The sequence below is a fragment of the Numida meleagris genome, chromosome 1 (assembly GCF_002078875.1).
Source record: "Numida meleagris isolate 19003 breed g44 Domestic line chromosome 1, NumMel1.0, whole genome shotgun sequence".
Taxonomy (NCBI): Eukaryota; Metazoa; Chordata; class Aves; order Galliformes; family Numididae; genus Numida; species Numida meleagris.
In genome coordinates, this window is record NC_034409.1 from 1,681,244 (window position 1) to 1,708,446 (window position 27,203).

Consider the following 27,203-nt stretch of genomic DNA (forward strand, 5'->3'; position numbering starts at 1 on the left):
AGGGAAGAGAGAGGGATGTCCATCTGGCTGCTATAGCAAGTTCCAAACTGAGCTGGGTCTCCTTGCTTTTTTAGGGTCAGCTTTTTCCAAGAGCCTATCTCACACAATTCCTGTTTTCCTTAACTTTTGGTGATGATTTACTCATGGCACTGTGAGCCACTGGAGTCCTCAGCATATTTCTCCATTGCTATCAGTAGGATGCCTCAATGCTGGGACACTGCCACCACTACACGGATCCCTTTGAATTATTTCCCTATTCTTTCCCATGGTTGCAACACCTCCCTAATTTTTATTGACAGGCTGGTTTTATGTAACTATCTCCTCATTAAGGAAGGTGTTAAATAAGGTGGAACATGCCCTGATCTCTGCTGGAAGCCCAGCTTTCCCCATCAATTACCGACACCTTTTCCCCCTCCTTTTCTTTCTAACATCTCAGTCAGTTTTCAGCCTCCGTAACTTCTTATCAATGTCAACCTAATTCAAGTCCTCCAGTAAATTATCACACGACAGGATGACATGTTTTAGTGCAGCTCAGAGTGCTTCCTTCCAAACATTCCCATTCTCTCAAAGTCCTATGCAATTATTCCCGCTGCTGTAATAGGGTTACTTGCCACCACCAGTGCCATAATCAACTAATTAATTCACAGCCCAATGAGCCCATAAAAATGCCGTCTGTTTGTACCCAGCTCTCAGGAGTGGGTAGGGAATAGGTGTAACTCTTGCACAGGTGATGGCACATGTGCAAGAGGATTCGCTCCTCCACAGCTCAATGAGTTTTAGCCAGAAAACATCTGCTGGTGGTCATGGTCCCAGGCTGGCATCAGGGTACCCCCAGGCTGGGAGCAGAGTGATGGGGAACATCTCTGGACACAGCTGGGGATCAAAGATTTTCATTATGTAAACATCTGTGCGCCACAGGGGCAAATTGGGCTCTGCTGCATTGTGTCGATAGTATTTGGGAATGATTTTTTTCTCTTCCCATGGCCCAGGGGATGTTTCCACGTCGAGCTCTGCTCACATTGCTAAGAGTTTAAAAGAAGCATGCTCGCCATATGCCAGGCACCTGGTAACCTGAAGGATACAGACCCTGCCTGGAAAGTTTCTAGATCCAAAGACAACTTCCAAATAAGAAAACTTAATTCAAGAAGGGAAAGATGCCAGTAAAGACTATGAGTGGTAAAAGCGCTTCTCGGGGACTTGAAAAATCCCATTTTGACTTCAGATCCCTCACCCTGGACGAATTCATCTGCTCCTCATTTTCTTATCTATAAAAGGGGTGCTTAGTTTTATTTGGGCTGGCTCATAACGTTTGGAGAGGCCTATGACCAGCTTTACCCCACCTAATTTTACAAACACAGCAGACAGTTCAACCAGGAGGCTGATCACCATAAAATTTCTTCCTAGCCGATGGTGAGAGTTGGGCACCTCCAGACAGTATAGCCACATTTTAAGACGAATCTCTCTTTGGAGAGGTCCATCTCTTTTTGCAGACTGGAGAGAGTCATTTGCGTGACTGAATTCAGATTCTTCAAATAGGTAGAAAAAAGCACAAGAAAATACTTGTTCAATGGAGATGGGGTGAAAAAAGATGGAGATGGGGTGAAAAACAGAACTCAACATTTGTAAACAGTTTGTGTCGAACTTCTTACAAACAGAAGACATCTCATTTAGCGTGGATTCAATACACTTCCAAGATTTGTCATCAATTAAAGCAAGAAAATCTGTAGTTGCTGTTTATATAAATGACCGAGCCATTCACAGTCAGCCCTGTTAATTTTTGTATTCGCTAGAAAATCAGAGCCAAGTGGAAATCAAACTCGAAAAATCTCAGCTCGGCATTATTTCATGCTGACGTCCTGATGGAGCTATCTGTGCTGCAAAGACTCTGAATGAAAGCATCTTCCTTTGAGGAGCCTGTATTTGAATACATTTAATCCATGTTTGTTCCTATTCCCCTTCAGAAAACACATGCACATGGGAAGGGAACAAATGCCACGTGAATATCTTACATAAACCATCTCTCTGCCGTCCCAAATTCTCACTATCTTGATATCTCAAGAACAGATGCACACTCCCTTGCTCCAGTAGCTTTGCCTGATCGCATTAGGATACAGCTCTAAGGGGTTGATTCTGATTTTAAGCTGAATTCGAACTCTATCATTGCAATGATTTATCCTTCTCAAACCCTGAAGGAAAACCATGGTCAGCGCTGAGCCGTAGAGATGCAACGTCCCTGCAGAGGGCATGCTGACCCCGTGCATCGAACCGCTCGCAAGGATAGCTGCTGTATTCCTCTGAATCATTTGAAATGTATATAGATTTCTATTTCAGTCAGTCATTTGCTAGCAGCAAAACTAGAACATTTCCTGTTTTTCCTCCTGCTGTAATCAGGATATTGCCAAATGAGGGCTGTCCTAATTACGCCTCAGCAGGTGCCAAAGCCAGGAATGGTATCAGGAAAGGAAGGAAGGAAGGACCTTTAAGTTCAAGCCAAAGAAATTACATCTATTGTCTGGCTTCAGTCAATGAAGTTTCATATAAAATATGAGCATTTTGGACAATGGCACAAGCATAGCTACCAATTTACACGCGCGCTCGGACGCCGTTTAGCCCCCATATGTGCTCACTGCTATTGTTGGTGCTATTAATAATAATAATGAGCCCATACGCAGCCGCTCGCCAGATGAAGCTTCTTCTGAATGAAATCAGGCAATAGGAAATAATTTCTTAATGCTTTTGGTCAGAAAACACAAGGGGCTTTTTCAGCTTCCCCTGCTATCGCCAGCCTCAATTAGCTATTAAAGGAGATTATGTATAGCAGCTATTATAGCCCACATTGCCGCAGCATCTTTAGTGTCTTTCAATGCAAGTATTTATCCCCGCGGCGTGGGGCATGCTCCTGGCCCCTCTCTCCAGGGAGAGCCATTTTACAGATGGGCAGCTGAGATGTACATAGAATATGTTACTTATTAATGGTTTCCAAGGAAATCTATGATAAAGTACCCAAAGGACTCAAACTCTGCATCCCAACCCTGTGCCCAGTGGGACCACGCTGAGTTCAGCTTCCACACCACGGTTTGGGAAGCAGTCAGAGACAGATCCCCCCAAAAAACACCGATGAACTGCCTAGAACAGAGCATACAATGACCTCTTAAAAGAGTAAGTTTACAGGAAGGCTTTGGGCAAGTGCCACAAAACCCAGTATGTGTGTATTTACATGGAGTGTTGTGGTTATGAATTTCTACATTGCCACGAGATCTGAATACTATGATCTCAATATAACTAATTAAAATACAGCTGTTCTTTAAAAAAATTGGGGGAACAAAGAATGGAATGGTTCAAATGGAGAGATCTGACTTGCTTCACAACTAAGCAATAGCTGTGTAGAATCATAGAATTATGAAGGTTGGAAAAGACCTCCAAGATCATCAAGTCCAACTGTCAGCCCACTATGCATCCATTTATGTTAGAGATGATGCCTTATGGTCTCCAACTCCAACCTGAAGCCAACTCTTACCTGATTAAGAGCAAAGCCCTGTTGTTTCTAAGCTCTGGTATCACTGTCACCTATCAGGTGCTGGAACGGGCTGCCCAGGGAGGTGGTTGAGACACCACCCCTGGAGATGTTGAAGAAACGTTTAGATGTTGCACTAAGGGACATGGTTACATGGGGAAATATTGGTGGTAGGTGGATGATTGAACGGGATGATCTTAGAGGTCTTTTCCAATCTTGGTGATCCTATGATTTAAAAAGCTTAAACCATAGGGTGATGTGTACAAAGTCATTGGGGAGTCAAAACACTTAATGTCGCAATGATCGTTATTTCAGATTTCTAGAAGTAACTCTTTCCTACTCATGTCAGGAAGCAAAAGAAGATGAGCAGTATCTCCAATATACATGAGTTTCTGATCCTGCCCATACCTGTAGGCAAGGGTGCAGGTGTCCTTGTACTCCTGGAGCTTCACACACACCATGTTGAGGAACTGATCCGAATAGGCACTCAAGTCGTGCATCAGGTTCATCAAGTCTTGAACAGTCTTCTCCACAATTACTGTGCTCTGGAAAAGAGAGAAAGCAGGAGTATGAATTGCCATATATCTTAATCTCAGCCTTCTCATATTTTGCTAATTACTGTGACAGATGCAACCACACAGCTGATCCTCCCTGACACTGAGCAGATGTCAGATGAGCTGGATGAGTCCATGCCACCGAGTGACATAAAACAGAACAAAAGAAGAAAAAGTAAAAACCATGTAAGAGAGGGAGAGGGATGGCTAAAGGGCCTGAATATCAGGTTGGAAACAAAGTTCACTGGGTCTGTTGTTCATGAGATGAAACCTAAACATTCAAATGTTTGATCACAGAACCACAGAATCATAGAATCATTTGAGTTGGAAGGGACCCTTAAAGGTCATCTAGTCCAGCTCCCCTGCAATGAACAGGGACATCTACAGCTCGATCAGGTTGCTCAGAGCCCTGTTCAGCCTGACCTTGAATGTTTCCATGGATGGGGCATCCATCAGCTCTCTTGGCAACCTGTTCCAGTGCTTCGCTACCCTACACCCACTGCTCACATCTGTACAAACTGCATGTATTGGGGATAAGCATTCTGCTGGAGGTTGAGCGCTAAACAGCACCTTGCCATCCTTTTGTTACAGCAAACAGTTTTAATACACTCACAGGAAGAACAGGGCAAATCTGAAAATCAAGAACGCTGCTCCATAGCCTACAGATGAGCAAGCTGAGACAGCCTGCAGGAGAAAGGAGGTACTGTGCATCTGATAACATCCAAGATTTATAGAGCCCCATATGAATTTTGGGATTTCTGAGGCACCCCAAGGTGACTTGCCTGTTGTATTTAATTTCATTGCTATAAACAATACAGAAGGAAGGTTATCGAAGTCCCAAGCTGATACAAATTGAATTAATATTAGGCTCAGTAGAATGAAGGGCTGCTCCTGAGCTAAGCACAAGGGCAAAAAAGGAGACTGAGACATTGGGAGTAGTGCTTCATTTGAGAAATGTTGGACTCCAGTTACACTGGGGGCACATGGGCTTGGAGCTCAATGATATTTAAGGTCCCATCAAACCTATGATTCCGTGATTCTATGACTCCAGGGACTTCCAGAGAACTGCATCAAGGCTGAATTTAGCTTTTTCCCTATGTTAGTCAGGCTGTGGATTTAGTGACTCAGTTGCTTGCAGAGCAAAATCTCATCAAAACCAAAACCATGGTCCCTGCAATATCCCCATGAGCCCAACTTCCCTTTCTGTATTGATTTCCAGATTAGAGTGCGGCAGCATCACCCTAATCCATAATCCTGCTCCTCCCGAGTTACCTGTGAGTGACAGGAATTGATTCTGCTCCCGATTTTTGTAAAAAAAGCATCTGCAAACCTCATCCTCATTCATAGCAAAGATAATTCCATAGCATGTGGCCTTCCTGTACATGAAGGGAGCCTTATAAGCAGGAGGAAGACTGACTTTTTACATAGACTGATATGGATAGGACAAGAGGAGATGGCTTTAAACTATAAGACGGGGACATTTAGGTTAGATGTTAGGAAGAAATTCTTTACTCAGAGGCACTGGAACAGGCTGCCCAGAGAGGCTGTGGATGCCCCATCCCTGGAGGTGTTCAAGGCCAGGCTGGATGGGGCCCTGGGCAGCCTGGCCTGGTATTAGATGTGGAGGTTGGCAGTCCTGCCTGTGGCAGGGGGGTTGGAGCTTGATGATCCTCGAGGATCCAACCCAAGCCATTCTATGATTCTACTATCCGTGCCTTGGACATGCAACCACGCTAAGAGGAATGAGAGCTGGTTTCAATCTGTCCCATCTCTATTTCATTGTGTAACTCAATATTTGAGGAAACAGCAACTTTAAAAAAACAAATACTGGATGTTAGAAGGAAGAGCATTGCTAGTTTCTATGTAGTTTCTTCCATTTCCTCCTGTCTACAACAACATTAAAACCATAGCTGAGTTCCTGCCAATATCTTGATTTTAGAATAAGGTCTTTTGATTTAATGAGAATATTAAGCTACTCCTATGACTTAAAAAAATAAAAGAAGAAAAAAAGATAAAAAGAAGAAAGAAAGAAAAGAGAATTACCATATGAAAGCAGACAGCACCAGATATGTAATGGCTATTTTTCTGAAACATTCTAACCTTTTCCAAAGCAATCCTGACACATCTGCATGTGTCTCTGGGGATGCTATGTATTAGGATGCATTAGGCCATGTTAATACAGCTGGATTCGTTAGCTGGGCCAGCACAGGATCTTCTAAAACTCCGTGCGAGAAAATGAAAGGCAGCGCATGTATTATCAGAGAGTTACAATCCAGTTGCTGCTAACCCATCTGGATTCATTAACAGCAAATGGATATGATCAAAGCATAATTTTATGGCAAGGCACTTCAATGAACCCTTTTAAAAAAACCCACGCTAACAAGGAAACTCATCCGCAGAACAATATTCATCGCCTCGCACCTGAAAACACTGCGTGGTGCTGAATCCTAACATCACGCCGAGGGTATGATTCATTACTCTTACAGCACATCGGGGCGAAGGTTTTAAAAGGGTCTCACGGCTACTAAAAATAAAAAGAAATTCCCTCTTACGACCTTCTGTCCATTTGCTACTGTCAATGCAGTATGATAAAACAGAATAGCACCAGTCGTTATTAACATCGTGGGTTTTATCTTTAATGTATTTTGCAAACATTTATCGTTGCTCCTTGATACAGCCCTTATTCTCAGTTGGACTGAAGCTTCAGATAATGTAAAGCAGCTCCAGGGCACGTATAATTTACACTCTGACCGCAGCGCTTTCATCGGCCCAAAATGATGGAGAGGAATAAGCAGCCCCAGAGGCATTAGCCCCACATTTGACAGATGGGGCAGAAAAAAACCACAACAACAAAAAAACACACAATGGGATTTCCTTTCCTGTACTCACAGCCTCCTCCTCTTGAAAATCCTTAATTCCCCAAGCCAAGGCTGCTCGCTGCTGAAACTCTTCCTCACTTCTGACTTGTGCATCCCACCTAAGGCTTACAGTGCCTGAATTCCTCCACCCCAGGGGTCTGCAAACTTTTGGCTTGCCTGGCTTGCACTGAGTGAAGAGGAATTGTCTATTGGTGCATCCACGAAGGCTGCTCTGAAAGTAATGCCTCCTAACTACTGCCTCTTCGCTGCCACCTGTCACATGGCAGCAAAATGTAAACGGGATATTGGTGGGAAGGTTCAACCTCTACTGCCATACCACTAACATCCACCTCAGATGTTGTGGGCCAACATCATGAAATAGGAGGCATTACTTTTGGAGCAGCCCTCATAACATATGTAATATGGTTAACCTATGTAAGTAACAAAACATCCTAATTTTTAATGCTTTTTAACTAAAACGTGAAAAAGAGGGCAACAAAACCATAAAACTAGTGGGATGTTCGGCCTTGTTTTTGTGAAACTGATCCATCAATCTGGTTTGATGGATGTAGCTGCAATTCTCAGTGAGCTATCAAGGTGTTCATCAGAGATTTTTGATCACAGAATCATAGAATAGCCTGGGTTAAAAAGGACCTCAAGGATCATCGAGTTTCAACCCCCCTGCTGAGTGCAGGGTTGCCAACCACCAGCCCAGGCTGCCCAGAGCCACGTCCAGCCTGGCCTTGAATGCCTCCAGGGACGGGGCATCCACAACCTCCTTGGGCAACCTGTTCCAGTGCGTCACCACCCTCGGAGTGAAAAACTGCCTCCTAATATCTAACCTAAACCTCCTCCGTCTTAGTTTAAAATCGTTCCCCCTTGTCCAGTCACTAGCAACCCATGTTAAGCAGTCATTCCCCCTCCTGTTTATGCGCTTCCTGTAAGTACTGGAAGGCCACAATGAAGTCTTCCCAGAGCATTCTCTTCTCCAAGCTAAACAAGCCCAGTTCCCTCAACCTTTCTTCATAGGAGAGATGCTCCAGCCTACTGATGAAATTTTACTTTTCCTGTGCTTCATCCTTGACAACAGTTGGTCACAAATGTGCGTACTGCCAAAAGGCAATGATATGAATACATGAATAAGGTGTGACTGTGAAGCGAGGGATGCTTTTCTCTGGTAATAGAGGGCTTATAGAAGTCTGGTAGAGAAGTTTTGAGTTGAATATCTGATTTCAACTCTATACATTCCTCTTGAAAATCAGCAGGTCGCGTGTTTATATCGACTGAAAGCAGAGTCGCAAATTAACCAAAAAGTTGACGATTTTTATGGCAATCCTGAATTCCCAACTCCTTTATCAAAATGGAAAGCACAGCTCCCTGCTTTTTGCTGTTCACAGGACTGCATTTAGCCAATACATCAAAACACATAGAATAATTGCTGTAACTGGAGCTGGGACTGCACCATGCCCTCCCCGTGTCCTGGTTTCAGCCCATTCAGTGCCGATCACATGCCGATGTGTGGTTGTTGCTGAGTGATGGGTGTGTGCTTGGGGCCGGGCCATGCAGCTCAATGGGGAAGAGCTGCAGTTCAGGCTGGGCTGGGCTGCATGCGGCCCATGGGCAATGGGTTGGATGTGCCTGCTCTACAGAAAGAGATCCCTCAATGTACAACGATGCACATGGGGTTTCCAAGGGTCGCCATGGCAGATGCAAAAGTGCATGGCACAATAAAGCAGAGACCAGTGAGTTGCCAACACGCAGAGAAAGTTCGAAGCAACGGGTCAACTCTGCACAAACCTCCCGTTTTCAATCTGTTGCTCTGTTTCCTCTGACTTCTCAGCAAAGAGCAACAGATTACAAGAAAAATCTCCACCCTGAATAATTTTTTCTGCATAAATCACAGCTTCTTCCAGGCCCATTCACTTGCAAACTCTTCATTGTCTTGGGGAAAGAATGGTGAGGATGGGAATCTCCCTGTGCAGGGATGTCTTCAGCACATGATGAGCTCTTGAAAAGGCAGCAGATGGAGGAAGAGACCTTGGCACTGTAGAGGTTGCCGATTATTAGTTTATTATTGCCCATCACTTAAATCTCCTTGAGATGTCTTGGCAGACGAAGGCACCAGATGAGTGCAGGATGTGGCTGTCTCAAAGGAGAAAATAAATAAAGGCTAATCTAATTTTTGAGCTGGAGTGTAGCTGACACCCCACAATTTAAAAACTGCTACACAGTGCACAGCTGTAATTAAAGGCAGAACAGGAGGGACAAAAGCTTTGCAAACCTCTTCAACCTCAGCACTGACCCACAGCTCTGGGTTTGGGACCACTTCCAGAGCACACTGGAGGTTAAACCTCAGACTGACGCCTTGACATGCAACATTTACTTCTGCAATTTTCTGCCCTTTTCTTTTTTTTTTTTTTTTTTTAATATAAATTACAGCTTCTCACCTGCCCCCCGAGGACTTTTAATTCCTTTTTCCAAATATTATTCATCCTTCTTTCCCGGCACTGAGAAGGTATGTTCAGCAGGGGGCTCCAATGACCCACGCTGGGGCACTACTCTTCAGGAAAGAGCTAAAAATATATAAATCAACACACCAAGGGAGGAAACCTATGTCTGTCCCAGCAGGAAACCATCATCCATACGGTTTTGTTCTGCTCGAAGCTACCTCACCTGTCTCGGATGCTGTATGCAGTGTAATCATCCATTATGGTGACAAACTTCCCTACGGGTCACTATGGCTTCCTCACGCGGCCCCAGGGGCTCCAGCATCTCACAAAGCCCTGACACAAAATCATGGTTTGGGTTGGAAGGGACTCTTAAAGATCATCTAGTTCCAGCCCCATGCCATGGGCATGCCTTCCCCTGGATTAGGGCACCTGGTATATGGATTGATTTTTTCCTGCTGTCTTTCTATTCTATCCGATCTGCTTCTAGACTGGAAGCTTGAACTGGGGTCAGAAGCTGCATTTTCCTTAGTATAGCAATGACCACAGGAGAGCAAAGTGGATGGCAAGTTTTGAAGCCTGGTTCACCATCATTACTATGCCCATGTATTACAGGATCATGAGGGACATGGTGAGTGGGCATGGTGGAGATGGGTTAGGGTTGGACTAGATGATCTGGGAGCTTTTTTCCAACTTTAAAGATTCTACGATTCTACCAGACATGCAGGGTTTAAGATCTAGGATTAATTTTATTATGAAATTATTATTATTGTTATTAATATTAATATCACTCCAATTCCTATTGCTATTTTAAAATTTATTGTGACGTTTATAGAGACTGACGGGATTTCAGCAGCTGTGAGAGCTTCTCCACATTCACACCCAAGGCAAGCAGCTCTGAAACAGGAACCTCCTGCCCGAGCTGCCTCCCAGCCCATGTCCCCCACCTGCAATTCTATCTCCTCCAGGCGGTGACCCGTGATGCTCCGCAGTGTTACGCTGCCAGTTGCAATTTAGTTACCCTGCTGTCAATTCATAACGCTTTATTACCCAGCAGGCGTGTGAAGCAGAGCTCTGAGGCAATCTCCCAGCATGAGCTGTGCTTTACTGGTGTGGATAGGAAAGGGAGGGAGCTGCTTAAATACCTGGACAGCACAACGAATGGCGATGGAGAGAAAATGGATGGAGATAAGAACATGAATGCATTCCCTTCTTTTCTCCAAATTCTGGCAGCTGAAAGAACATCCTGCAAGGCCAACAACATAACCATTCTCTCACCTCATCAGATGATGCTGATGTCGGATGATTAGATGATGGTGGTGGAGTGAAGAGATGGAAACCATTAAAAACTGAGCTGGGAACCTAGCTTCCCGTGAATACTGCCACAGGTTGGCTGCTTAAGCCTACTTATGCCTGAAAATGAACCAACATAAGCTCCTGTGGTCAGGGGCACAGGTGTGGACAAAGCAAGAGAGCTGGGTGCTCCCCAAGCTCCATCACTGCTGTGTAGAGCCAACCTGCACCCCTACTTCTATACAGCAATGCCCTCACTAAAATAGAAAAAAAAAAACAACACCAAAACCCTGAACCACCATATTTTTTTTAGCTATCAGAGGGAAGATGATAGTCCAAATTGCCTGTTTTACTGACTAGTGGTTATTTCACACTGAGCGATAAGGGGGCTTTTCAATTTGTTTTCTTCTGTGGCACATCCAGGGTTTACAAAGGGCAGGAGGTTTTAGTATGTATCAATTCAAATACATGTTTAAATGCAAAACTCTTTTTACGGTCTCAAAATCTGATAGCCTGCTTTTCTCATATAGTATTTTTTTTTTCTGACAAAATTCATTATTCCAGTATCAGTTCTACAGAATCCTGCTCGTTACTATGGTTATACTACATCCTACTACAACTTGGCTTCCCAAATGCTCCGAACTCTGAGGAATATTTTTTAAACTGCAGCTCTGCCTGTTTCTCTGCAGGTGATATTTGTCATTTCAGGGGCATCTTTCTGAGAGATCCCAAGAGCTTTCATACCCATGGATGTGAACGGGATGATGACATGCTCCTTCTCCAGCATTAAATGTGATGCTGCAGCAAACAAATGAGTGCACAAACAAAGTCCTGGATATCTCTTATTTACCTGGTACTGTGTGATACAGAAAACATCTGCTCCAGTGAAGCAGAATATTAATGAAGAGAAAAATGTACTCTTTTTTAAAAAATAGAGAACATGTATCATACAATCTGCTTATTACTGTGTTACCTTTGTCCATGCAGAAGAATCATTTTCTTCGTTTAAGCACTACATTCATTATTTAGGATTTCACAGGGTACAGTATTTAAACATACGAGTCTCTACAGTGCACAAAGTTAACATGAACTGCAGCCAACCCTGCTAAAGCGCTGCAAATACCAAATCAATCACAACCATTTAAGGAACCAGAAGAGGAATCTGCCAGGAATAATTTCAAACTATGCTCTGCATCAGTTTTAAAAAAGGTAAATGATAGTCATAGACACTGCAATTTTAACAAAAGCCTTCGCACTCTGAAAGCACACGTGCCATTTCTGTACTACGACAGATCACATCACAAAGCTAGACAAAACTGGAAGAGGAAGCACAGAGATCGTAGGTATTTCTGGGTGAGATTTTTTAAATAATATTCTTAGTCCAAATTTGAGACAGACTTGTCAGAGAATCATAAAGGTTGGAAAAGACCACTAAGATCATCTAGTCCAGTTGCTGACCCATACCAACATGCTCACTCATAGAATCAACAGAATCACTAAGGTTGGAAAAGATCACCATGATCACAAAGTCCAACCAACCCAACAATGCCCACTAAACCATGTCCCCATTTGCCACGTTTACCCCTCCCTTGAACACCTCCAAGGATGGTGACTCCACCACCTCCCTGGGCAGCCTGTTCCAATGCCTCATCATTCTTTCTGAGAAGAAACTTTTCCTAATATCCATCTTGAAAGTGTTGAAATGAAGTTGGTTCTTACAGCATCACAGTTCAGATTTACCCAACACTCACCTGTGTGCATTTTTATGTCACATAGGACACGGAATTAACAGCGAGGTTCTAATTCAGCTCTTCTTCCCACTAATTAGTGACCACTGCACACTGACACGCATACTCTACAAAGCCCAAACGAATAGACTTGTTGTTTATCATCACACTTCTGTTCAGATCTTTGCACAAAAAGAAGAGAAAGACCCTTTTTTGACCTCCTCGCTGGCGATGACATTAGGATATTTTTCCAGCTCCTTATTTATTTTATTTAAACCCTTTAAATCAGTATAAAAAGCCATAATGAGATCCAGAGGGATAGGATCTGAAGCGAGCTACACCTTTTCAACACTGTAGGTAATTAACCACTTGAACAGCTTGCAATTGTGTGCGCTGGATTCTCCATCTCCAAAAAGCTCTATATCAAGCACAGGAGCTTTTCTATAAGATAAGCCACTTCCAACCAGGAGTTAGGGACTTGATGCAGAAATTTCTGGGTGAACTTCTGTGGCTGATTGTACAGGAGATCAGATGCATTTAGTCTGATTTTGAGCTCAAATAAATTCCATGGGAAAAAGATGCCCATGTTCTCTGGTTTAACAAGAGAACAAAATCACCCTGCCAGTCCAGAAGCTCTGAAACAGAAATATCTAAGAGCAGCGACATTTTCTTCTCCAGGACTGGTAATGCCAATCTGCCCCCAAAAATGAGATCATAATCATTCAAATCTCTGAAATTCCCCACAAAACAGACATTCCTGGTACGTTAACTCTTAGCCAATGCCCAGGTACTTGGCAGCATGGCAACAAAATTCAGCAGGTCCACCCTGCTGGAGATGGACCATTGGCAGAAGCCACAGAGCTCCCCTGCCTCCGAAAATCAGAGTGCTGGAGCTGGAAGTATCTGCTTGAGAAGATACCTTTCCATAGACTTCAGACAAACGTGCATCTCCAACATCAACCAGTTTGGTATCATAGCATTGTTATGAGCAGGAAATATTAAAGTTAGCGCTTGGATAAGGACTTCCTCCCATTTATTCCCACCACACATCTATTTGTGCAGCACAGGAGCCAAGAGAAGGAAAAACGAGATTGCACAGAGGGGAAAGTTTGTGAAAGTCCATCTCCCAGGCTTTAGATAGCTCTCCCATCAAAGGCACTGGCACTTGAGACATTTAAATCTTCACCAAATGCTACAGGAGTAATTGCATAATAAGGAATACTGCTGCCTTGGCAGGGAGATGGACTGGATAACTTAATAGGTCTTTTGTATCTCTCACTTCTCTGATCCCGCTGAGTTCGGTAGCTATTATTAAAGACATTTTTTAAGGTATTTTAATTTACTTCTCTAAATGGATTTCTATTCATTCACTCCCACCAAGTGAATGTTGTCAGGGACATTAGCAGCATGATAAAATAGCTGTAGCTTCATGCTGGTTTTAATGTGTTACATACATAAGGAAAGTCATTAGCTCTTACCCTTTAATATACCCTCTTTACTGCTGCGTAACTGTTTATCACTCAAAAGTGCCAGGCACAGACCATGCCCTTCCTTTATTAATCAATATACATTTGTGCAAGGCTGCAATGAAAAGAAATAACATTCAGTTATTTCGAGCACAGATTGTACTGCAGGAGCTCAAAAGCCGGTCTCTGACATTTTCAGCCACCCTGAACATTCCCAGAAGTGGCTCTTCTTCGTGTTTTACACAACTCTTCCAATTACAGGTAAACTTGTGGTGATTTATTTCCCAAGCGCTGAGTGGCAGCTTTCCTTCTCCTTTGTAATATCTGCTCTAGAACATCATTAGCAGCCTGCAACATGATACAAATTGAACCCAGACCAGGAAATTAATGACGCTCAGAAGTAGGGCATCAATTTTGGAAGCCGAGCAAAACTCATTTTTTTTAAATAAATGTTTTCATATGGTTAGCCCAGTTTGGAGAATAAGAGCCATCTGTATTATTTTTATGAATACTCTATCTGCTTGGAGGTCTATTCTCTTCAATCCGGGAGCCCCAAGATTAAAAGTGCTTTTATGTGAAAAAGCTTTACTGCCGGAGAGGAAGAGCATATGTAAAGGAGAAGAACAGAAGGGAATAGAATAGGACTGAGCCCCAAAAGGAAGACACTGTGCCTCTGGGTTCATGTTGCACATGCGGATATCAATGTGAAGACATATCCAGATAGAGCACAAATGTGATACAAATTCAGCAAGAAGTAATGGAAATAGAAAGAGCATGAGACTGCAAGAAACAAAATGGCCAAATAAATACATAAACCACAAGTATCGGCTTCAACAGGTAACCAAGGCTGAGCTTGAGAGGCCATTTCACCAAAATTACACAACCACTTGTCAGACTTTGGAACAAGTGTCAAAAAGCCTCATTTGTTGGGCTAAATTACATCACAGAGTGACACAACCAATGTCTTTAGTGGGTTTCAGGAAGGTAGTAACATCTGATGCAGGGTGCATCCCAGAAGGCAGAGATAGCTCAAACATCACCTAAGAGCACTGCATTTCATGTTTGTGTTCACTGAGCCTCTTACTCTTCGTTAACCAACTACAATCAATGAGGTAATTGGGAATAATAATTGGGAACTCTATATTTTTGAATACATTCCCAAATACTCTCACAGGCCACCTACCAGCAATGAACTTGAGATGGATTTCTGCAACTCAGCAGCTACATTTTTGCTAAAATCCTTACTGTGTTTGTTTCAGGGAGAACTTGTTGCCTCATGCAATGCAGCCTGAGCATGCAGGCCTGGGCATTACCACTGACAGCTGTGATTGATGGGCCACATCAACAGCCACTGGCTCCTGGAGAGCTACCCTCAAGTTGCAGCTATTGGATTCTGCTAAGGCTGAATTTCATTTTAAAGAGGGAAAAAAAAGTCTTTCTAAGGGGAATTTACACTCCAGTGCACTCAAACAAAGAGTGTCATACAGGACTGGAGGATGACAATTTGGTTTCATGGCAAATTTTAACTTTTCTCATTTAGAGTGGGTGAAATCATAGTCTTTTCCATAGTCTCTCTAGAACTGACCAGTGCTGAAACACATTTATATACAAAACTGACCTCTGCCTTGATGGTCAGGAAAATAACAGGAAGGAGTAAAACATTTCTCCTATATCATTCAATCAGCAGAAGGACTCAGACTTGGATGTCCTACTGTGCAGGTCAGTGGTCTCATCAATGGACTAATGTGACCAAGACAGACATGGGATTCCACAGACCCTATTTCCTTTGCTTTTTTGAATTTCAACCAAAGATATTGATGATATGGGATGGATAAATCAGAAATCAGCAAGAAACTGACGTCCAAACACCTCCAGAAATAACCATAGTGGAGTTGACATCTTCACAGGAGAGCTTCCCATGCTCATCGTTCCAGGTACAATTTAGTAACTATTCCAGGTACAGTTTAGTAACTGAAAAGCACAGCTACTAAGAAATGAGTTGCTGTATATTCAAGGTAGAAACACACACACACATATATACACACAGAAGAAAAAATTAAAACGTCCTCATTCTTGTGAAACCTTGATTCTGTAAAACTTCTACATTTGTGAATAGCTTAAGTAGTTGGAAACTACAACAGGATTGGTTTTCTCCCCTCATGCAAAAAACTTTATCCATTCATTTATTCTCCTTGTTTATGTTTCTGCTCTTGCGGCATGACCAAGGTTTGATGTGATCAGTTAAGGGTGGCTCAGGGTGCCCTGGCATAGCCCCTCAGTCCAGTGTGGGCCCAAAAGGGGAAATAAAGCATTAAGCACTCTGCCCAAAGAGCATGGAAAGGAGAAAACTCTTAGGTTGCACTTGACAGCATCACTTGTGATTTATTCAATAAATTAAGTCTTGTGTTCTATGCATCAAAGACTAAGGAGATCACAGTTCTGTCCCTGGATGTCTCCAAAGGATTATTTTGAAACTCCTCATGCATGGAGATTGAGAGCAGATCACTCAAAGTATCCGACAGTTTGTATTAACATCACATTAATCAAAAGTGAGTGACCACACAAAAGCCCTGGTGATTCCGGTCTGACAAACCCTTCTGCTCAAGAGATGGGAAAAAAAGACAACGTTAGCCTTTGATTTATGCAAACAGAAGCAGCGATTGCAATGAGGCTTGGTGTAAAATTTGGGCAGGGTGAAAAATTTAACCATTACTGAAACACTCTTTTCCTCTGCTTGAATACAGCTATTTGCCTTTTCTTTATTCAGACTCCAGGTGGTGACAGGTTCACACGTGGGACCATTTCTGAAGCAGGATGCTTTCAAGATTGATGTCAGGATGGAAACTGAGACAGTCATATATACCTGCCATACTTTCTGGGAAACAGCAAGGTATTGTGGAAGTGTTGCGAGTCTGCAGAGCGCTTCCCCTTTTTGACCATCTTCAGTGGGAGTTGGACTAAATGACCTTCATGGGTTCCTTCCAACTCTAACCATTCTATGATAGGTTGGCCCTATCAGGGTAAGACAGCATGAGGAAATCACTCACACAAGGGATCACTCAAATGTCTGCAGAGAATCTCATGCAGACGGAGCACAGCCACAGCCACAGCAAATCTTACCATCCTGTCCTCATGGAGGGTGATGGAAAAGGACAAGCTTTGGTAGAGCTCCACTTAACACCTTCCGACATAAAACAAGGTCTGGATAGGGGCCAAGCTCTGCAATAAATATTTGTGTTAGGAACCAGATGCACTGTTTGCTCACACTGTAAACTCAAACACTGCGCTTTGAGAAATGCTCCTATAGATAAACCCTGAATTACACGTGTCAGGGGAAGTCTTATTTCCTCCACCTTTGTCCTCTCCCTTTCGCAACCACTGTACACACGGCAACAAAACCTCAACTACGCCGCTGTGGTATTTTATCATGATCTGTCGTGATAAGAGACCTGTGCTTAAATCTGAAAAAATAAACTCAACTCAGAGAAGCAAAAAAGTGTTCCACCGTAGCTCACAATTTTCCACAGTACGCGATGAATATTTCTACTCCTTTGAGCTCCCTGCAAGGAGCAAAATGAATTAAATGAACTACTCAGCAGTTCAGTAACTCACAGAATCGTTTGAGTTGGAAGGGACCCTTAAAAGTCATCAACTCCAACTGCTCTGCAATGAACAGGGACATCTACAGCTCTATCAGGTTGCTCAAAGCCCCATCCAACCTGATCTTGAATGCTTCGAAGGACAGGACGTCCACCACCTCTCTGGGCAACCTAGTCCAGGGCCTTACCACCCTTATTGTAAAAAAACTCTCTGCTCATAACTCAGGATTTCCATCATAGTAAAGATACACAAAGCTCTGCGTGACCACAAAATCCTGCTTTCAAAATGCAGCTAGAGGGCAGTGAAAAAGTCCTCATCTTTTCCTTCAAATTCCATTCTAGGAGGGAAAAAAAAACCCAACAAACAAATGGGGAAATGAAAGACTCACTGGGTCAACTCATTACGAGAAACATCTAATAACAGTGGAGATACCATTGTTCAATTGCCATCCAGAGCGGGCAGAGCAGTAATGAGCAGTCTCGCTCAGCAAATGGTCCAGATGATACTATAGATCTTCCCTTCCCATCTCTAACTTGTGTATCATTTCCTGACAGTTCCACCTCCCCTTCTGAGCAGATGGCTCCCTATAGTATGTCTTTAAGAGACCTCCCAGGCATTTATGGATGGCAGAGAATGAGCATTTTGTTTTATCACTTGCTCATACATTATTTTCCCCATGCTAATGACAGGCAAGTTATTGTCCTGTGAATAAATCCATTTAGGCCTCGCAATGTTGGCTGCAAGTGAGAAGGCAAAGGAGCAGAGGAAGCCAAACTTGGCACCAACAGAGCACAGATACAGTCATCCACAAAACATTCATCTATTAACCAAACAGCAGCATTTCCAAACTCAGCAGGGTCACAGCGGAGCCCTGCTGGGAAACAGAAATTAGCTCCGAATGGAGATAATTTGTCTCTCGAATGTTGTCATATTTGCAAGATCTCTCTGGCAATGCCATGCTGCTGCGAGGAGCGATATCCCCGACAAGTGAACCAGAGGAAACACAAGCTCTATCAGGAAGCCAGGTGGCACTCACGATTGCTCGTGTACCGTCCTTTCTGCCTCTGGGAGTGGTGTTTGGAATGCAGAGAGAGCGGGGAAGAAACCTGTCTGTGACATCACGATGCTGTAGCAATTAATAGCCACAGATCCACCTCACATCCCCGTAGAATGAACAAATTAAAGCACTTCAGTCAGCCGCTGGCTTGTATTTTTGTACCATTCCAACACAGGAGAAGTATTTTTTCTTATTATCTGGTCAAAGTCATGGCCTTGTCTGATGGGGAGCACAGCACTGGTGGAGCTGAAGCACTAGAAGCATTTTGGAAAAGGACTGGCTTTTCCTTTGATGTAAAATCAGTAGGACCCTGCAGTACTATAGCAGGGAGTTTGTACGGAGCAGGAATCACTGGGCCTGCAACCAAGCAAAAAAGATGAGAAATTCTGGAGGGAGAAGTGTAATCTTAAATCTTTAGTGCTTAAACACGATCAGAGTGCTGGAGCATCTCTCCTACAAGGAAAGGTTGAGGGTTTCAGGCTTGTTAGCTTGGAGAAGAGAAGGCTCCGGAGGGATGTCATTGTGGCCTTCCAGTACTTGAAGGGAGCTTATAAGCAGGAAGGGGAGCAACTTTTTACACAGTCCAATAGTGACAGGACAAGGGGGAATGGCTTTAAACTAAAAAGAGGAAAAATTTAGGTTAGATGTTAGGAAGAAATTCTTTACTCAGAAGGTGGTGACGCACTGGAACATGCTGTCCAGAGAGGCTGTGGATGCCCCATCCCCAGAGGTGTTAAAGGCCAGGTTGGATGGGGCCTTGGGCAGCCTGAGCTGGTGAGGGGCAACCCTGTCCAAGGCCGGGGGTTAGAACTGGATGTGGGCTTTAAGTCCCTTCCAACCCGAGCCATTCTATGATTCTATGACATGTGGAGATGTGTTTCTGCAACATCATGTCATTCTGCTTTTATGCATCCTCCATCCAAGAAGCACAAAGCAAGCTGATGAATACAGCTACGTAATCTTCCTGAATGGAATTTCCTTACTTTATAGATGAGAAAACAGAGAACAGAAATGTTAAATGGTTTGAAGGCCCCTTGGAAGCAGTGTGAGAAAGCAGTAATTACGATGACAGAGCCTGTGCTAAAGAATACAACGCCCTGTGTTCCTTTCTTGACAGGACATCCAGTGGATCCCACCAGGCATCAGTCACTCTTTCTCAACATGTGGAGAATGCAGAAGGCTGAAGCGGAGAGGCAGTGTTACCGAAATCCAATGGTTTCCCCCCTCAACAAATAAGAGGCCAGGCACCCTTGTGAAATGTAGCTTTTTGGCCCAACTGCTCACAAGTTTTCTTCTCTGAATAGTATAACTGGCTGTTGCTGCAGAGTACCATGTCTGAAAAAGGCAGGAATTTTTCATTAAATATACAAATGTTTTTCAATAAACCAGCCCCATATATATTGGTAAATTCTGAACTTCCATGTCAAGAGAAGCCAACGTGTGAAGGATTATACATAAATGGCAGCAGGAATGAAACCTTGCACTGCAAGACTTGCACTCTTAAAAATCACCACTGTAGCCTTCTTGGGCTGCTAAGATGCTTTCCTTTTAGCCTTTTTGCAGTGAAGGGTGGTCTGATGCTGGTTCACACAATAACACATAGGAAAAATATTATACTATCACCACATTTCAGACAGTCTGAGAATGTGTATGTCCTGTGTTAATTCAGCATCAAGATGGACAACTGTGAACTGAATCAAGTATCACTAGTGATACAGCAAAGATTTTTGTGGTCCTGCCCATACAGCCTTACTGTACTTGATGAAAGGGTGTCACAACTAAAATAGACGCCCCTTCTCACTCTCTCTTATTTGTCTCTAAGCTGTGAACGGGGAGAGCAAATAACTGGTTCAGTACAGATAGCCGAGCCTATGAAGTCAACTCCACTTGGGAGCCAAGGCAGAAAGAGAATGTACACAGCATGTTTGTCACCCAATGTCACATGAATCTCTTCCTCTCTCCTGTGTCCCCATCTCCCATGAGTCATCACATTCACCGACACACTTGAGGAATCCAAAGGTGGGAGTGTGTTTTCTGATGGACGCTGAGGAATAGAGGCAGCTGAGGTCAAGTGCTCAAAGCAATCTTGAGTAGTACAGCTATCGGGAAAATTAAGCATTCCTTATCACTGAATCTAAAAGTCCTCCCAATTTATTGTTGCTAAGACCATGATTTTGACAAAGATGCTGGAAATTCGTTATAGCAAGCCTGACTCCTTTTAAAGAACTTTCCATTCAATGTAGGCTTTCACAAAGGCCTCTGAAAAAACTTTCACTGGTTCACTTCCTAAGAAAAAAATCACCAAAATTAAGACAAAGAGCAACAGGCAAAGTTTTGGATCAAGAACTGGCCAAGAGAGAGCCAATGGTGAATGGCTTATTTGCAATTGAAGAAGATTGTCTCAAGCCTTTGTACCAAACCTTGTGCTGTTCAACTCAACAACTAGTGAGCTGCAGAAAAGCTGAGTGCTCTGACCAGACCCATCTACAGATACCTCCAAACTACCTACACCAGTGTGGCCCAAAGAGACCTACAGCAAAGCTCAAGTGGACCAAATTCAGTAGCCTGTATGAACCCTGGCTATTAGTTATGCTAGAAATCAGAGGAATGGTAAAGCACTAAAGCAACACTACTTTCAAGATAGACGTAGTATGTTTATGAGAAGTGATTACACGATACTGTGCATCTGATGGCAAAGACCAGGACTTCATGACCCTTCCAAATCCAGCCTAGAGGAAAGAATATCAGACCTATTTGCACAACTTGCTGAACTCTAACCACTAGCAATTCGAAACTGAAACAAGCAAATAGTTCTTATTCTATGTGTAATGAGAGTGTGATTAGATTTGGCGACAGGAGGCATCAGCAAGGCACGTGTTTCAACGGGGCCGACCATTTACACATCTATCAAGGCAATCCAGAGCTGTCAGACTTAATGTGATTTGGAAAGAATATTGCACGCAGCATATAGGGATTGAGCTGAACTATCAGAGACCACGATGAAACCTAATAAACAGGGAAGACTCTCTCTGATCCATTTTTTCTTTTTTTCTTCTCCAGCAGACTCAATAGCATTTCTTGTTGGCATTTCAAGATGGAAAAGAAGATTGGCTAAGTCTCCTTATGATTCCCAAATTTCTACCTCCAGGAGAGAATAATCACATGCCAAGTCTCCAGATCTTTACAGTACCACTTTTGCCACACAACCATAGCTGTTCAACAAGTGATAGGGATAGAATTCGAAAATCATCTCTTGAAAGCTCCGAGGCTGAAGAAGAGTGAGCAGGAGGACACCAATCTGACCACCTCCAAAACGGGATATGCAACCCTGATTTCTGAGGAGCTGTGTACTGCTCCCAGTGATGCACAAGGGAGCATGGATCTTACCAAAATCTTCATGGGCTGAGAGAGAGGAAGTCATGGATTAAAGTCACTCCACTAAAGAGCACAACCCAGGGGCATGTCACCTACCTGTGAATCTGCTCCTAAACCTTCACAGAATTCAGACAAACTGATATCTAGATTATGTCTGCTTGAAAATATCATGTGAGAACTAGAGCTTTTCAGCAACTGATTCACAAGCAGCTCAGATATCCTCACCTTTCCAGCAACAACCATCAGACGGATGGGGCAGATGGCTGGGGGCAGGAACTCGTTCAGCCATATAATTTTAATTTGCTGCCACATGTTTACTAGGGCTCTCAGAAGATGCCGGCCCAATCTGCACTGTCATAACCAACCGTGAATGTTAACACTCACGGCAAGTAATATAAGAGGATATAAAAACCTTTTTTTTTTGTTTTGTTTTCTGAATAAAGTTAGAATGGTGGAAAATGTGAGAAGCTCTGCTGCCTGTGAGGTTACACTGGGCAGAAACCACTGTTGCAGGAAATACACCTGAGTCAACTACGCTTTCTAAAAGCGTAAGAAAAAGGAGAAAAAATACAGAGGTATCAATATAATAGACTTACAGCTTGCTTTAGCCTTTCTCATTACCCCACTTCAGCAGGGGACATCAGGCCAGGCTGATAGGTGAGTGATTTCATGCAAGGGCAAAGTGATGGCTCATCTGCTCCAACAAGCCATAACGTGTTTCTGTGTCCCCTGGAGTCTTTCTGAATACATTTCTTTCACCTCTGGAGACTCCTTGGGTGACACCGGGGCTCCCCTGGAGGTAAGAGGCTGTCGTGCTCCCACTGGGATCCCCTTGCTGTTCCTTCTGTCATGTTATTTGAGCTGGGTGGCAAAGTAACAAATGTACTTGGCAAATGCAAGCAAAATCCACATCAAATGCCTTTTTTTTTTTAGTTTGTTTGTAACAAAATCAGAAACACAGAAAGCAAAACATTACCTCATCTCACACAAACAGTGTTACCGGTTTCATAAAATGTTTTCAAACAGCTGCACAGAAATTTCATCTGCATGTTAATAAATACATTAAAAATAATCACTCAGAACAACACAATTCTGAAAACCCAGCTCTGTAATTCTGTGGTTACACAAAATGTAGCCACATTAACTACAATGCACTCAATCTTCTTTTTCTGACATGGTTGACTTAAATGTGAAGGATGTGTAAGAGACATGGAAATCTCATTATCCCTACGTTAAATGAATATGGATGCAAGCACTCACAAAAATAACACTTAAAAACATGTTTTGGGCAAACGTTTGCTTGGCATCTACTGCCTGACTTGTTCACCTCCATCTGCCAACACACCTTAGCCTTGAGCTACAGATCTGCAATTATTTGAATCTTGAGCAGTTCCAGTAGACACCGACTTAAGTCTTGAACCTTTGCATCTTCCCTCTCCCTTTGCATGGTATGAGCACCAATGAGCCATGAGCCAGCATATTCTGCTGATGGATTTTTAAAATTGCAATTTTATGACCCCTCAAAGTAGATGTCATGGTATTAGAAAGTTTATAATTGCTTGAAATCTCTTTTTTTGGCAAGCCTTCAACATTTAGGCTTTTGAGCCATCCCTGGAATTTCTTTATCATAGGGAAGACTCAAATGGACAATTATAAACTGGGCTGCAATCCATCATTTACAGAAACATATAATTCCTTCTACTCTCTCCCCTAACCTGAAATCCCACTCTTCAAATCTTTCACCTCCATCCCAGGAACTGTGTAGGCCCATGGCCATCACCAGCGCATACATACTCTCCCATTTCTTGATGCTGGCGACACGCAAAGCTGCTCACGAAAGCTGAACACTTGGGCAAATCCAAGTGTTTGCCTCCACAGAGCCCCTTAGCTAAGTAAAATCCCAGAATAAACTCTGAATAAAGAAAGTGAGGGTTTCACCCTGTGCTGTGACCCTGCGTATGTAGCACACAACCAATTTATAACAGTCAACCAAGAAAAATACTGCCAATCCACTTCCAGCAAAGGACACAAAAGGTTTAGAAGAAAGTATGCTTTTCTTGACCAGTTTCCATTGGCCTTCTCTAGATGGAGAATCCTTCCACCGCCCATTTAATAATTTGTTGCGCCACAGATATCTACGTTAGACGACAGCAGAAAATGTATCTGAGCATTTTTCTGCAATGGAAACATAAACATATTTTTAAATGCTCGTGCTTTTTGTTCTTACAGCAGCTCACTAAAATTGGTTGAAAAGCAATTACAGTATTCAAGTTTCTCCGCTCTTTCTGTTTTCATTTTCCTTTCATAAGAGAGCGGTACACAATAATAAATGAGGAAGGACGCTGGAGGCTTCATGTGATCCCAAATTGATAGGAAAGCTAAGAGAGAGCAGACATGGACAGTTCTGATTGAAGATCAGCTCACAAATGTGAAAAATACTTTTAATTGTGACACGACTGATATTTTTATCACAATAAAGATGCTTAAAATGGGCTACGCTTAAATGCAAATGCCTTTTTATGTGATTAAATGAAAAATAATTTGGGGGCATGAACTAATGCTCATTATAAATGATCTTTACGTTTAATTACTGCAATGATATGGCTGCAGCAAGCAGTTGTGGACTTAATTGTCTGACACGAGGTGGGAGGAGAGACAGAGAAGAGATCTTGGACAGTTAAAAGTTATGTTCTGGAGCAGATGTTCTCATCAAAAGTCAACCAGCATAAGGCTCTCAGCTCCCAGATAGTGTCCTTCTGCATTCGTATCCATCTCTGGAAATTTTTCCCTATTCCTCCCCATTGCCTCTTCATCTGTGGATATGAAATCTCCAAAGACTTGAGAGCAGTTGCACAACATTCTGCCACAATTTTTTTTTTCCACATTAGAGTTTGTCTACATGGACTGACTCCATGAAACCACAAGGGGCCATCAGAATATCAACCAAAAGAAAATCTGCTCCTTTTTTCCCAGCAACGGATGCAACTCAAAGTCAGCACATTGAATTGGATGTTAAAAAAAAAAAAAAGCAAACAAGCTGATTTTGACCCAAGCTTGTATGACAAACAGAGCTGTCAAGCTACCCTGTAAATACCTGCTCCTTGCCTGTGCTGACATGAACTTTTCAACTGGCTGTTTCTGAGTCTCCTTCCATTTCTCTCTCCAGTCCAGTGAATGCTATCTCACAATGTGGACCCAAAGCTGAGTTTCAGAAGCCTCTTAAAAGAGCTGAATATGCAAAACATATCAATGGTGGGGATGGGAACGGAGCAGCTTCCTATGCCAGCCACGCTCTACTCCCTGCCAGCCACTACGTCGCTGCCTTCTCACATGTTGTCTACTGCTCTGTTAAAAAATATTCATCTTGAACATGTCATTTATCTCCCCCAACAGAATGGTTTCAGGACTTCTGTGACTTCCTATGCACGGAAAATCCCCCTGCTGGCTAACCAAGTCATCCTCACCTTCAATTCTATTTCTTGAAGCAAGAAATGATGTAACTAAATGAAGGCAAGTGAGGAATAATCTATAAATAACCATTAATTATTACACTGCTGCAAGTTATAACCAGTCACTGGGGCTTTAGAGGAGCAAAAGAGGAAGGGAAGAGGCAATGATATGCACCACCACCTGCAAAAGCAAGCTGCCGAGTACTGAACTGGGATAGGGGGTTGAGGTTGGTGTGGATAGTACTGGGTGGTGGAGATAGACTGGACTTATTTCCTTGAGGCCACTCTATGCCTTCAAGAGTCGTTTGATTATTAAGAGCAAAGCAAAAGAGAAAGTGCAAAGGGAATAAACCTAGAAGCAAAATGCAAAGTCTGCCGAGGAGCTTGTTCCTCACCACTGCAGTAAACTCACAAGGAGATGTCATTATTTCATTACATCAATTTCAACGCTTGCTCATCTATTAGGAGAAAAACATTTAAAATAATTTTCCTCATCAGAGGGAAAACAACCTCTCTTATTACCTAAAGATGGATCAGAGCAAAATGATACAAGGTGGAAACATTGAAAGAGAAAAGCTAAGCTGATAGCCCTGCAGAAATTCCAAAAAGGGAGTTTGGGGAGCAGCATGGAGGCACATGGCATGGAAGTGACTTAAAGATTAAGCTCAACCTTCCATAAATATTGTATGTATAAAAATTATAAAATACATTAATGAATACATGTGTACAAGCACTAAACGTGCTGGAGTTCAAGAAGTATTTGGACAATAATCTTAGACATAGGGTTTAATATTTAGGCAGTCCTGTGTGAAGCCAGGAGTTGGACTTGATGATTCTTGTATCCCTTCCACCTTCGAATATTCTCTGATTCGATGTGTATTTTAAACCATTTTTGGAGAGTTTTGGGCTATTGCAGATCTGGCATCATTGTGTGAGCTGTGCCCAACACTCTTCCCTTCTAATTCAAGTATAAAGGAGTAAGAGCACTAACATACAGAGCTGCAGATTAGCCATGAATTTGTACTTTCTTGGCTCCATTAGGGCTATTTCTTTCTATTTCTCTTCTTTTTAATGCTGATGAAAACATGTTACTCTGAGACCAACATTCAGAAAAAAAGAACCAGGTGCTGATAAATGCCTTCCCCTCTTTAAGGCTGGATTGTTCAATGCTCAAGAGCTCTGATTCCCATTATACCAAAAATTGAGTTTATTTGTGAAGCTCACATCCTTCCAGACACCCAAACAGATCTGCTTGAGCATATCAACTCCCATCTTAAACTCGCTGCATTAGCTCACTATCAAATCAACATTTTGATTTGAAATGTCTTTCCCTCCTGTTCAAAACGTTCTGACTTTTCTTTATATCTCCAGTGCTATGGTTGTGGTGAATTATTAACGTAAAAATTAGCAGGAGTACTTATTCTTCTTTGCTTGATACCTGACTTGATAGAAAGCAGCTTTTTTGGCCGCTTTTCAGCCCAGCTGTGAAATGCAATGCCGAATACAATTAAGAGACGTTCGCGCTGTATTACCAGTTTGAGGCCACGATACAGAAACTTCAATATGCATTTATGTACACACAGGCAATTCATTTCAATTAAACAAGATTTTGTTGGCTTGACAAACCATGCAAGTGTTGCCAAATTACTTCTAAGAACGTAAAAGACCAAGTAAGCCCTGATATCCTCCAGCTATTTATTGATTTACACTCAACAGTGGGTAGATCCTGCCTGCCTGAGCCCATTTGTCGCAGATATTCTTCCCTCATCTAGCAGCACGTTCTTGCTTTCAAAGCACAGAGTCACAGAATCATGGAATGGTTTTGGTTGGAAGGGACTTTAAAGATCATCGAGCTCCAACCCC

General features: G+C 42.8%; 1 protein-coding gene across 5 annotated transcripts in view; it reads right to left on the reverse strand.

Moving 5' to 3' along the window:
* Positions 1-27,203, reverse strand: part of EXOC4 (exocyst complex component 4) — a 397,026-nt gene that overhangs the window by 69,425 nt on the left and 300,398 nt on the right. For all 5 annotated transcript variants that reach the window (XM_021384283.1, XM_021384286.1, XM_021384285.1 and 2 more), the window contains one exon: positions 3,923-4,059. In XM_021384283.1, coding sequence (XP_021239958.1) covers positions 3,923-4,059 — 137 coding nt within the window. The remainder of the gene's footprint in view (positions 1-3,922; positions 4,060-27,203) is intronic.